The sequence below is a fragment of the Phocoena sinus genome, chromosome 5 (genome assembly GCF_008692025.1).
Source record: "Phocoena sinus isolate mPhoSin1 chromosome 5, mPhoSin1.pri, whole genome shotgun sequence".
Classification (NCBI taxonomy): domain Eukaryota; kingdom Metazoa; phylum Chordata; class Mammalia; order Artiodactyla; family Phocoenidae; genus Phocoena; species Phocoena sinus.
Window position 1 is genome coordinate 65,306,461 of NC_045767.1, and position 14,582 is coordinate 65,321,042.

Genomic DNA, 14,582 nt, shown 5'->3' on the forward strand with positions numbered 1-14,582 from the left:
ATCTTAGTACCCCAACCAGGGGTCCAACCTACACCCCCTGCAGTGGATGCGCAGAGTCTTAACCACTGGACTGCCAGGGAAGTCCCCATCAAAATCACTTTAAAAAGAATAAAATTTAGTTGCATCAAATTCTGAGCACAGAATCCTGCAGCCTGTGGAACAAAAACCACGTTCACAGAAAGACAGACAAGATGAAAAGGCAGAGGGTTATGTACCAGATGAAGGAACAAGATAATACTCCAGAAAAACAACTAAATGAAGGGGAGATAGGCAACCTTCCAGAAAAAGAATTCAGAATAATGATAGTGAAGATCATCCAAGACCTTGGAAAAAGAATGGAGACAAAGATTGAGATGATGCAAGAAATGTTTAACAAAGACCTAGAAGAATTAAAGAACAAACAAACAGAGATGAACAATACAATAACTGAAATGAAAACTACACTAGAAGGAATCAATAGCAGAGTAACTGAGGCAGAAGAACGGATTAGTGACATGGAAGACAGAATGGTGGAATTCACTGCTGCGGAACAGAATAAAGAAAAAAGAATGAAAAGAAATGAAGACAGCCTAAGAGACCTCTGCGACAACATTAAACACAACAATATTCGCATTTTAGGGGTCCCAGAAGGAGAAGAGAGAGAGAAAGGACCAGAGAAAATATTTGAAAAGATTATAGTCGAAAACTTCCCTAACATGGGAAAGGAAATAGCCACCCAAGTCCAGGAAGCGCAGTGAGTACCACACAGGATAAACCCAAGGAGAAACACGCCGAGACACATAGTAATCAAATTGGCAAAAATTAAAGACAAAGAAAAATTATTGAAAGCAGCAAGGGAAAAACAACAAATAATATACAAGGGAACTCCTATAAGGTTAACAGCTGATTTCTCAGCAGAAACTCTACAAGCCAGAAGGCAGTGGCATGGTATACTTAAAGTGATGAAAGGGAAGAACTACAACCAAGATTACTCTACCCAGCAAGGATCTCATTCAGATTTGATGGAGAAATCAAAAGCTTTACAGACAAGCAAAAGCTAAGAGAATTCAGCACCACCAAACCAGCTCTACAACAAATGCTAAAGGAACTTCTCTAAGTGGGAAACACAAGAGAAGAAAAGGACTTACAAAAACAAACCCAAAACAATTAAGAAAATGGTCATAGGAACATACATATCGATAATTAGCTTAAACATGAATGGATTAAATGCTCCAACCAAAAGACACAGGCTTCATTAATGGATAGAAAAACAAAACCCATATATATGCTGTTTACAAGAGAACCACTTCAGACCTAGGGACACATACAGACTGAAAGTGAGGGGATGGAAAGAGATATTTCATGCAAATGGAAATCATAAGAAAACTGGAGTAGCAATACTCATATCAGATAAAATAGACTTTAAAATAAAGAATGTGGGCTTCCCTGGTGGCGCAGTGGTTGAGGGTCCGCCTGCCGATGCAGGGGACATGGGTTTGTGTCCCAGTCTGGAAAAATCCCACATGCCGCGGAGTGGCTGGGCCCGTAAGCCATGGCCGCTGAGCCTGTGTGTCCGGAGCCTGTGCTCTGCAACGGGAGAGGCCACAACAGTGAGAGGCCCATGTACCACAAAAAAAGAAAAAAAAAAAAACCAGGTAAAATAAAGAATGTTACAAGAGACAAGGAAGGACACTACATAATGATCAAGGGATCAATCCAAGAAGATGTAACAATTATAAATATATATGCACCCAACAGAGGAGCACCTCAATACATAAGGCAACTGCTAACAGCTATAAAAGAGGAAATCGACAGTAACACAATAATAGTGGGGGACTTTAACACCTCACTTACACCAATGGACAGATCATCCAAACAGAAAATTAATACGGAAACACAAGCTTTAAGTGACACAATAGACCAGATAGATTTAATTGATATTTATACGACATTCCATCCAAAACCAGCAGATTACACTTTCCTCTCAAGTGCACACGAAACATTCTCCAGGATAGATCACATCTTGGGTCACAAATAAAGCCTCAGTAAATTTAAGAAAATTGAAATCATATCAAGCATCTTTTCTGACCACAATGCTGTGAGATTAGAAATGAATTACAGGGAAAAAAACCCCACAAACACATGGAGGCTAAACAATACGTTACTAAATAACCAAGAGATCACTGAAGAAATCAAAGAGGAAATCAAAAAATACCTAGAGACAAATGACAATGAAAACACGATGATCCAAAACCTACGGGATGCAGCAAAAGCAGTTTTAAGAGGGACGTTTATAGCTATACAAGCCTACCTCAAGAAACAGGAAAAATCTCAAATAAACAATCTAACCTTACACCTAAAGGAAGTAGAGAAAGAAGAACAAACAAAACCCAAAGTTAGCAGAAGGAAAGAAATCATAAAGATCAGAGCAGAAATAAATGAAATAGAAACAAATAAAACAGTAGTAAAGATCAATAAAACTAAAAGCTGTTTCTTTGAGAAGATAAACAAAATTGCTAAACCTTTAGCCAGACTCATCAAGAAAAAGAAGGAGAGGACTCAAATCAATAAAATTAGAAATGACAAAGGAGAAGTTACAACAGACATAGCAGAAATACAAAGCATCCTAAAAGACTACTACAAGCAACTTTATACCAATAAAGTGACAACCTGGAAGAAATGGACAAATTCTTAGAAAGGTATCATCTTCCAAGACTGAACCAGGAATAAATAGAAAATATGAACAGAACAATCACAAGTAATGAAACTGAAATTGTGATTAAAAATCTTCCAACAAACAAAAGTCCAGGACCAGATGGCTTCACAGGTGAATTCTATCAAACATTTAGAGAAGAGCCAACACCCATCCTCCTCAAACACTTCCAAAAAATTGCAGAGGAAGGAACACTCCCAAACTCATTCTATGAGGCCACCATCACCCTGATACCAAAACCAGACAAAGATACTACAAAAAAAGAAAATTACAGACCAATATCACTGATGAATATAGATGCAAAAATCCTCAACAAAATACTAGCAAACAGAATCCAACAACATATTAAAAGGATCACACACCATAATCAAGTGGGATTTATCCCAGGGATGCAAGGATTCTTCAATACACACAAATCAATCAATGTGATATACCATATTAACAAACTGAAGAAGAAATACCATATGATCATCTCAATAGATGCAGAAAAAGCTTTTGACAAAATTCAACACCCATTTATGAGTAAAAAAAACTCTCCAGAAAGTGGGCATAGAGGGAACCTACCTCAACATAATAAAGGCCATATACGACAAACCCACAGCAACATCATTCTCAATGGTGAAAAAATGAAAGCATTTCCTCTAAGCTCAGGAATGAGACAAGGAGGTCCACTCACACCACTATTATTCAGCATAGTTTTGGAAGTCCTAGCCACAGCAATCAGAGAATAAAAAGAAATAAAAGGAATACAAATTGGAAAAGAAGAAGTAAAACTGTCACTGTTTGCAGATGTCATGATACTATACATAGAGAATCCTAAAGATGCCACCAGAAAACTACTAGAGCTAATCAATGAATCTGGTAAAGTTGCAGGATACAAAATTAATGCACAGAAATCACTTGCATTCCTATACACTAATGATGAAATATCTGAAAGAGAAATTAAGGAAACACTCCCATTTACCACTGCAACAAAAAGAATAAAATACCTAGCAATAAACCTACGTAGGGAGACAAAAGACCTGTATGCAGAAAACTATAAGACACTGATGAAAGAAATTAAAGATGATACCAACAGATGGAGAGATATACCATGTTCTTGGATTGGAAGGATTAATATTGTGAAAATGACTATACTACCCAAAGCAATCTACAGGTTCAATGCAATCCCTATCAAATTACCAATGGCATTTTTTACAGAACTAGAACAAAAAATCTTAAAATTTGTATGGAGACAAAAAATACCCCGAATAGCCCAAGAAGTCTTGAGGGAAAAAAATGGAGCAGGAGGAATCAGACTCCCTGACTTCAGACTATACTACAAAGGTATAGTAATCAAGACAATATGGTACTGGCACAAAAACAGCAACAAAGATCAATGGAACAAGATAGAAAACCCAGAGATAAACCCACGCACCTATGGTCAACTAATCTATGACAAAGGAGGCAAGGACATACAATGGGGAAAAGACAGTCTCTTCAATAAGTGGTGCTGGGAAAACTGGACAGCTACATGTGAAAGAATGAAATTAGAACACTCCCTAACACCATACACAAAAATAAACTAAAAATGGATTCAAGACCTCAATGTAAGATCGGACACTATAAAACTCTTAGAGGAAAACAAAGGAAGAACACTCTTTGACATAAATCACAGTAAGATCTTTTTTGATCCACCTCCTAGAGTAATGGAAATAAAAACAGAAATAAACAAATGGGACCTAATGAAACTTCAAAGCTTTTGCACAGCAAAGGAAACCATAAACAAGACCAAAAGACAACCCTCAGAATGGGGGAAAATATTTGCAAACGATTCAACGGACAAAGGATTAATCTCCAAAATATATAAACGCTTGTGCACCTCAATATTAAAGAAATAAACAACCCAATCCAAAAATGGGCAGAAGACCTAAATAGACATTTCTCCAAAGAAGACCTACAGATGGCCAAGAAGCACATGAAAAGCTGCTCAACATCACTAATTATTAGAGAAATGCAAATCAAAACTACAATGAGGTATCACCTCGCACCAGTTAGAATGGGCATCATCAGAAAATTTACAAACAACAAATGCTGGAGAGGGTGTGGAGAAAAGGGAACCTTCTTGCACTGTTCGTGGAAATGTAAATTGATAGAGCCACTATGGAGAACAGTATGGAGGTTCCTTAAAAAACTAAAAATAGAATTACCATATGATCCAGCAATCCCACTAGTGGGCATATACCCTAGGACAACCATAATTCAAAACGATGCATGCACCCCAATGTTCATTACAGCACTATTTACAATAGCCAGGTCATGGAAGCAACCTAAATGCCCATCGACAGATGAATGAATAAGGAAGATGTGGTGCATATATACAATGGAATATTACTCAGTCTTAAAAAGGAACGAGATTGGGTCATTTGTTGAGACATGGGTGGATCTAGAGACTGTCATACAGAGTGAAGTAAGTCAGAAAGAGAAAAACAAATATCGTATATTAACGCATGTATGTGGAACCTAGAAAAACAGTACAGATGAACCGGTTTGCAGGGCAGAAGTTGAGACACAGATGTAGGGAATAAACGTATGGACACCAAGGGGGGAAAGCTGCTGGGGGGTGGGGATGGTGGTGTGATGAATTGGGCAATTGGGATTGACATGTATACACTGATGTGTATAAAATTGATGACTAATAAGAACCTGCTGTATAAAAAAATAAATAAAATAAAATTTAAAATTAAAAAAAATTCTGAGCACAGTGCTTTTGCTGAGATATTTATATGATAAATATGTCTCCTGCTGCTTTCAATTATGATGTTCATTATGTTACTGTAGGGTCTCCCGAGAGTGTCTAAGTCATGGTGCTTGCTAACTTCAGAGGGTATGGGGGAATTCTTTTGCATATGGTTCCCTAAGCCTCTAGGGAAAGGGATAAAGCTGGATTGTTCACCCTGGAAAGGAGTCACTCCCTAGGAGCGTACAGTTGAAATGCCCAGCTATAAAGAGGTGGAAGTCGGTGTGAATCGCCACTACAGGGAGCACCAATAAAGGGAAAGATATTTATCTATTGTTCTTAGGGTAATACCTCAGTTGGCCCTTCAGAGTTTCACCTTAGTGGAGAAAGCTGTAACTCTGAGCTCCTCTAAGTAATCCTGATGTAGAGGCTGTAGAGCAGGAGAGATCAACAGGCAATTTTTCTCAATAATAACAACATCCAGGAGAGTAAGAACTTATGGTTTTACCTTGGTGTATCAGACAGGATCCTGGCTGGAAGCCGGTGGATATTGAGAAGAGTTTGTTAAGAGACTGTTTACATGGGACTTCCCTGGTGGCGCAGTGGTTGAGAGTCCGCCTGCCAATGCAGGGGACACGGGTTCGTGCCCCGGTCTGGGAAGATCCCACATGCCTCATAGCGGCTGGGCCCGGGAGCCATGGCCGCTGAGCCTGCGCGTCCGGAGACTGTGCTCCGCAACGGGAGAGGACACAGCAGTGAGAGGCCCGCATACCGCAAAAAAAAAAAAAGAGACTGTTTACAAAAGTTAAAGGAAGCTGGCAAAGGCTAACAACGGCAGGGAGCTCTTGACACCTCCAGGCTTGAAAGGATGGGGAGCATGATTACTGGGATCTTGAAAGAGCTATAGCAGTAGCTATAGCTGCAGTTGAAGGAAAGAGCTATCAGAACTGCGGGCTTTGGTAGGGAAAGGTAGCATTGTTAACCCTTGGCTTCATCTCCTGCCAGAGCCTTCCACTGGCCATGCTCAACTGGAATCCAGGTGGTAAGAAAGCTTTCTACATGTAACAGCTACTTGGTAGCGCATACTTCCAGCATCTAGGCACACAAAGTAGAAAACATTGGAGAGTGGATTTGGAGGAGCAAACAAAGAATATCTGGCCAATTTGATGAGGCTTATATGATTTGTGAAAATCTGTATTCTAAATGAAAGATAAATGATTGACATAAGTGGGACTTCCCTGGTAGTCCAGTGGTTAAGACTCCATGCTCTCAATGCAGGGGGTCCGGGTTTGATCCCTGGTCAGGGAACCAGATCCCGCATGTGGCAATGAGGAACCAGAGTGCCGCAACTAAGACCTAGTGCAACCAAATAAATAAATATTTTAAAAAAATAATTGACATAATTGAGGGGCTGAGTAGGTAGAAGCTAGTTGTGGATTTTAATTAGCAGGAAGTCCCATGTTGACTAGTTCGTGGCCTTTGAGACAACCAGAGGAAGAGGATTTTGAAGAGTAGCTTCTGGAGGATTGGGAGTTTTGCATTGGGGCTCCAGTGATTCTAGGCTCTAAAAGAGAGGCCTCTGGTTTAGAGGACAGAAAGGAATTCATGAACTCAGCAAAAACAAATGGGATGATCAGCAGAGGGCAGTCTACCAGAAAGGTGGCTGGTGAATTGACTGTGGAGTGTGAAGGTCCTATAGCCATGTCCCAGTTGTAGCTCCATATTCCTTGGACAGAGTGGAATTATGAGGTCCTTTCCTAAAAAATCTCCCACCTAACGAACTTTTGTGCCTGACAGGAACAATAAGTAATTTAAGGCAAGGAAGCATATTCTGTGCTACTGAAACAAGCTTTCTACTCCATGCTGCAGATATTCTGAAAGCCACAATGGTAGGGTTTCTGATCTATTCTCTATATTTGGGATAATACAGTGTGCATTACAGTCAATATGCAGTTTGACTGCAGATCTAAATGCTGCTTTCTACTCTTGCTGCTAGAGCTCCTCACCCCAGCTGGGGTGGGTAACAAGGAGAGGAGCTAACAAGATGGGAACCATAAGGACTCAGTGAAAGAGGAGAAAAAATGCAAAATGACCTTAGAGTTATGACTGAGTGTTTCAAAAAGAGAGTTAAATGACAGACTTGGATAGAATAGACATTGGTAAGAGACGGAGGAAAAAAGTCTCAAAAAGCTGGCAAAACACAAGGTCAGGAAAGGGCTGTAGGAAAAAAAAATATTTCTCTGCATTTAGAACAGGAAATTTGAATCTGTAGAGCAGTAATAGTAACTATCAGAAGCTACAAAAAGGAAGACTTGAACAGTTCCAATGTAGGCGAGTATTATCAGGGGTCAGCAAAGCACAATTATCCCTTGTCACGTTTGTTTTTATGTGCTTCAACACATCAAAACACATTGTTCTGTTAGAGACATCAGAAGAGTTACCAGGTGAACTTTCCTCCATCCATCTAAAGCCAATTTCACAACGTTCACATAAATAATGTTTACATATATTATATATTCTGAAATTGGGAAACTTTTTAGATCTAAATCTCATGCTTAAGCAGCACAGTATACTCAGATGTTCTCCTTTACACTCTTCAAAAATATTGAGGATTCCAAAAAGCATTTGTTTATGTGGGTTAAACAATATTGTGTTAGAAATTATAACTGAGAAGTTATTGAAACATTTATTAATAACTATAATAAAATCCATACATGCTTATATAAATAGTATAACTTCAGTGAAAAATAACTATATTTCCCAAACAAAATCTCTTTAATGCCTGGCTTAATAGAACACAGCTGGATTTTCATGTATGTCTTTGCATTCAATATGTTGCACATGTTGTTTTGGTTGAAGTACATGAAGAAAATCCAGCCTCACGCAGATACGTAGTTGGAAAGGGAAAGAATATTTTAATAATTTTTTCAGATAACTAAATCTAGGCAAATGGTAGTTTCTCAAAGGTTAGGTGCAATATGGAATCTGAAATGTTATGAATGAACTTTTTGTATTCTGGTACATTAAAATCCATTGGTCTGTCTTGATCCTTGAATGGATGTTTTACCCATGCATGATTTTGTGACATCATGCATTGGTCATTTGGAAACTATTGCCTCACTAACTTATGCAGATCTTCCAAATGTTGACATATTTCATTGCATAATTTCTAGCAATCACATTTATTAATATCACCCAATTTAATCAGAAAGGTCTTTAAGCATATTGGGAAGCTGTCAAGTCACAGTGGCAGATATGTTTTCTAAAACTCTAATTTTCTAATGCCTTAGGAGTTAGGAAAAGAAAATATTAGAACCTATTTGCCTTTGTATCATTTAAAAAATATCTGTGTGGTTTATAATGTACATACATTATATGTGTAGAACTTCCTGTATATAATTTGTTAAAAAATAAGACGCATATTAAGAAGTTTTCTTATGGGTTAAAAAAAAACTCTAATTTTCAGTTGAAAGCTTGAATTTTATCATTTCAACAAATTCTGCCAGTTGTTTTCCTTGACATGATAGGCTTACCTTGTTCATTTTTGATAAAATGCCTGCCAAATACCCAACTCTTAATAAACATAGTTTGTCTCAATCATTATTTTAAGTAAAAATGGTGTTCCATGAAAAAAGTGGCTAAGTTCAGCTTGCAATGCAACCATTTGCACAAGTGCTTTACCATGAACTTTGGTATGCAGAAGTCCTTTATGTACCTTTCCCATGTATCATATAGAATATTGACATGTACTTTAAAGTTGAAGTTTAATAAAATAATTTCTGGGGCATCTCTAGTGGTGCAGTGGTTAAGAATCCGCCTGCCAATGCAGGGGACACGGGTTCGAGCCCTGGACTGGGAAGATCCCACATGCGGCGGAGCAACTATGCCAGTGCGCCAAGACTACTGAGCCTGCGCTCTAGAGCCTGAGCCTATGCGCCACAACTAATGAAGGCCGCGTACCTAGAGCCCGTGCTTCGAGAAGCCACTGCAATGAGAAGCCCATGCACCGCAATGAAGGGTAGTCCCCGCTCGCCACAACTAGAGAAAGCCCGCGCGCAGCAATGAAGACCCAACGCAGTCAAAAATAAATAAAAATAAAATAAATAAATTTTTAAAATTCTATTGCTTCACTGAAGACATTCTAAAGTGAAACTGGCATTTTCAAATAGTGAGTGTATAGCATTAGTAAAATTATTACTAGTAATTTTTTGCATACTACTGCTTCTACATCATCAGTGCATATGTCAACACAGTAAAAAGGCAAATAATATCTTAGTTTTATTATGATAATAGTTTGGGCATTGCACATTGACTCTTGAAGACATCTCAGGGGCCCCCCAGGTGCCTTCAGACTATACTTTGAGATGAATTTTTCCTTATCCTTGCTAGAATGCAAATCCTTTTATGATTCGAGGGGTTTTTTGGTCTTGTTCACTAGTATGCCTCCAGGGCTTAGATTATGCCTGGCACATAGTAGGCATTCAATAATTATTTGTCTAATTAATTATGTAATGAAGTAAGCAATCAGAACTAGATCATAATAGTGAAGAGCTTATAATCTGCATTACTGGAAACTCATTTTTTAAAAATTAGTTTTGAACAGATAAAATTTACAATGGGATACATGATGAAAAGTCTCCCACTTTGCCTTCCCCAAGGAACTTAAGCTGTTTTCTCAGAGATAACCACTGCTGTCAGTTTCTCTTTTTTCTTTTTAATGTTCTGTACATTTTTATTTATTTATTTTCATTGGGGTATAGTTGTTTTACAATGATGCTGTCAGTTTCTGATGTATTTTTCCAGTGATATTTTATGGATTCACAAGCATATTCCTTTCTTCCATCACATACTTCATGGTATACTACACACAATCTGGACTGAATAGTGGCTTTTCTAAATAAAATTTTTCTTTTGGAATAATTTTGTATTTACAGAAAATTTTAGAGAATCTTGTATACTCTACTCACTTCTACTACTGTTAGCATCTTACATAATCATAGTACCATGTCAAAACTAGGAAATTAACATTGCTACAATACTACTAACTAAATTACAGAATTTATTCAGATTTCACTAATTATGTCCTTTTGGTTCTAGGGTCCAATCCAGGATACCACATTGCTTTTAGCACAATGCTCTTTTTCCCTTAGAATGTATTTTGAGGATCGTCTCAGGTCAGTTTATATGCAGTTGCCTCATTCTCTGGAAGGACTGTAAAAATGGACTGAAAGTGGAATTTCAGGACCAATGGTTATGTGCATTTAAAAATTACCAAACCTCTCTTCCCCAAAGAAATTAGCATACCCTTCTAATTAGTCTCCCAGTGATTTGAGTGTTGTAAATTTCTTTGAAGTTCCAAGATTAATATTGGGGACTGAATGAAGGTGATAAATGTAAAGTATTCAAAAAATTTTTGCACACTTCGAAATTACTATTTTTAATGTACTAGCACAAATTCACATAGCATTGCATGATTTATACATTATACCAATAATTTATTGGGCCATGACCCACATGTATAGTCGGTTCCTGTTAGGACCACTAGGGGGCTCTGCTGGAAGGGTTTTACAGTTAATTAGTCCATTTACGGGAATGTTTCGAGATGATGTTTTAGATTTCTAAACTCTTAAAACTTGAAAGAGATCATCTCATCCAGCTTCCTTATTTTGCAGAAGAGGAAACCAAGTTTGGCCGAGAAAGCTGGTATGGAGGAGAGCTGGAATTTAAAATCCTCTCTTGGTTCCCGCGGCAGGAGTTCAATAAATTCTTTTTTGCCATGTGCCTCCACTGAATGATTCACCCCCAGTGGCTATTTTCTTTTCTACTGCCACAATTTTGGTAATTTTTGCTAAGACGGTGTATTTATGATATTCTTCTAATAGGACACTTTACTGATTGGTTAGGTGAACGAAATGCAAGAAATATAAACTTCTAAATAAACGTTATTACTTATTACAAAATGTTCTCTATTCAAAGCATCCCTCAGCATCAAAACCATATTAGTTACTGGAAGCCCTAGCAACCACTTTCAAATTTACTTTCCACTTAAAACATTTTACTCTTATCTTTACTCATTTATTCATTCAATATTTATTGACTGCCTACTAGCTCCAGACACTGTTGTAGACCCTAGGGTTACAGAAGCTGCCCTTCGTCCCCAAGAAGCAACTATTTCTCCATTGTTCACTTTATAAACTATTTTTACAGGGCTTAGTTCAGTGGTTCTCATAGGGTGGTCCCTGAACCAGCAGCAGGAGCAGAAGCACCTGGGAACTTGTTAAAAATGCAAATTATTAGGCCCACACTACACTCCAGCAATCTTTTTTTTGTTTGTTTTTAAACAAGCTCTCCAGGGATTCTGATGTACATTCAAGTTTAAAAACTATGGTTTTAGTTCCACGGCTTGGCATGAATTATCTAAGTAGGTCAAAGATCAACATCCGGCTTCTGAACTCTCAGACATCTCCGTGGAGTAAGCGGTCTTAGATACAACTGAGACCCAACAATGACCATACTTAATTTAATGATTTGTTATACCTGGAAAGATCCTGGGCTGATTGTAGTAACAGTATTATAATGGCTTCAGAACAAAAACGAACCGCAGTAGATTTTCTTTACCAATAGAAAATGGGCCGGACTGAGTTCCGGGACAGTGTTTTCAGACACTAGACACACACGACTACATTAATCCCGGGGGTTCTGGGTCTGGCTGAGTCAGGGTGGCGCTCTGAGCCGAGTGGGGCCGCGTGAACCGGTCAGGTTGGATTCGAACCTTCGGTTAGAGGCTAAATTCTGGAAGCCTCGACCATATCACATTGGTTCGTACAGAGGAGGAGGCGCCGGAGAAGACCGGGTAGGCCTGGGTAGCGCCGGCCGGCGCAGAAGCCGCACCTTCCTGGCCCCAAACGCCGGCAGGGCGGAGCCACGCGGCCGCAGCTCGGGCAGAGACGCGAGGCGCGGCGCAGCGCTGCGCGGGTTCGCGACTGTGGCGTAAGGGGCTACGACGGCAGCGGCTGCGCCGCCCGGCCGGGTCAGCGTCGTGCGCATGCGCGGACCCGGCGCCATTTTGGTGGCCGGGCGCGGAGGTGATTCCACGCTCAGGAGAGCGCGGCGGCAGGGGTGGCGTTGGCCGCGTTCGTGTGCACCGGTGTGACTCTCAGAGGGAGGAGGCGGTGGAGGAAGAGGTGGCGGCGGTGGCGGTGGTCGTAACGGTGGCGGAGGAGGCGGGTACGAATCAGCTGCGGGCGGAGACATGGCCAACATCGCGGTGCAGCGAATCAAGCGGGAGTTCAAGGAGGTGCTGAAGAGCGAGGAGGTCAGAAATGAACTCCCGGACGTCCCCCACCTCAGCCCAGGGCGGGAGGGCCCTTCCAGTGGCGACCCCAATATCCCTGGTAACCCCCGGGTGGCCTGCTTTGCTGCCACCCTTCTGCTTGTGGGGAAGCAGCAGTCTCCCCCTCCTTCCGCCGTTTTCCCCTCCCTCCCAGGGCCCTGGGATGAACGGTCTCGCGGGCGGGTGGTTTGGGGAGGAATACAGCTAGGGGGGCGGATGGAGGAGGGGCGCTTATCGGCGGGGTGTGAGCTCTAGAGAGAGCCCCAAGGCAGTGGCAACAGCTGGAAGTGTGGCTGTAGGGTGGGGAGGGAGCAGGCCGAGCCTGAGAAAGCCCGGGAAGTGGGTTGGGGGAAGGGGAAAGGTGGTAACTGGATCCGGAGAGCCGCGCTGCCCAAAGGCCCACTCTTTTTAAGGGTATTCTGGGTTATAACTGGTCTGGCCGCCACGGTCCTTTCCTTAAGGGAGGAGCGGTGCGAGTCCTTAGGTATTGATGAAAGAAGGACGTTCAGAGTTACTCCCTCTCAGTTCGGTATTGGGAGAGAAGAGAAGGCATAATGGGGTGCTGTCTTCTTTGAGTGGGCGGGGGGATAAGGGAATTTTCACCTGAGATAGGAAATTAATTCCATATTAGACCGTTATCTCATTTCTACTTACCCCGACATCTAGGCCTCTTTTCGATTGACATCTAAAGCTTTTTGACTGGGTAAAGGCAAGTTGTTTGGTGTATTAAAGGCATTTAAATATTTTTAGCTAGGATTAGGATAAAATAATGGAGTGTACGAGAAGCTTATTTCAAAATACTGTCTACAAGTTACAGAGTGTCCCAAGACAGTGCCTCTGTGACAATGTTGTGTTGTGCCATGAAACTTCACTATGATGTCCCTCATAGTTAACTTCATTATGATGTCCCTCATAGTTAACTTGATTCTTACTTTTGAAGAACATCCCTATTAAAAAACATGAGGTTTCAGCAGATTAATACATTGTTATATTTCCTTTTTAAGTAAGTAGGTTAATCCCAACATATTTATATCTGAAATGATTAAAAAAAATTTTGTCTTAACCTGCTCTTGAGTCCTTTGGAAATTTTAGATACTCTTGTATTAGCCGCACTTATTAATGTAAGATATTTAAAGTGTTTTAGTAATTTGACTCAAAATTATGAACGAATCAGTACAGTTTTTTTTTTCATACCCAAATCAAGAAGAATGCTAGGTTGTTTTCCTCCTTGGATTCAACAAAGAGAGATTAAAAATACTGACTCGTTATTTTCAAGATGTCACATATCATTATTGGATGTATTATTGCCATTTGTACTTTACTCTTACATTGGTACTTTAATGATCTTAATGCTTTGTGAAATTCAGCATTCTAAGTATGTGATGAGTTATTAACATAAGTCTGATAGCAGTTGAACTTTGAGTCTAAAGTGATTATGTATTTTTCCAGTTAGACATGGAGAAAATTCTTTAAAATTATTTAAAAATGCCAAATCCTAGCAGATTTACTGAATGTAATAGTATATAAGTAATGATTGGTTTTACAGAGCATGTGTATGTACTCTGACCTCTGTATTTGTTCAAGTGCCAAAACTCTGAATGGAAGGATGACTTTGTATTTTTGTGGTACAGTGCAGAAAAAGAGTCGTAAATGCCTGTACTGATTTACAGTGAAACAGTGATTCTAAGTTTTTCTCTAAAAAGAAAATATATTCCAGGACAGTTGACATATATCTTCCTAATGAAAGTTTGCAGCTAATATTGTTGCCAGTAGCCTAAAACATTTCTTCTATGATACGGTTGTACAAGCCTGACACTTAATATAAGACTTTAATGCGT

General features: G+C 39.8%; 1 protein-coding gene across 2 annotated transcripts in view; it reads left to right on the forward strand.

Annotated features, from left to right (window-relative positions):
- The first annotated feature begins 12,458 nt into the window (after window positions 1–12,458).
- The window catches only part of UBE2K (ubiquitin conjugating enzyme E2 K), a 79,572-nt gene continuing 77,448 nt past the window's right edge, over window positions 12,459–14,582 (forward strand). The window contains exon 1 of one of the 2 annotated variants that reach the window (XM_032632478.1): window positions 12,459–12,726. In XM_032632478.1, coding sequence (XP_032488369.1) covers window positions 12,664–12,726 — 63 coding nt within the window. In that variant the 5' untranslated portion in view covers window positions 12,459–12,663. The remainder of the gene's footprint in view (window positions 12,727–14,582) is intronic. The other variant, XM_032632480.1, reaches the window with a different exon arrangement.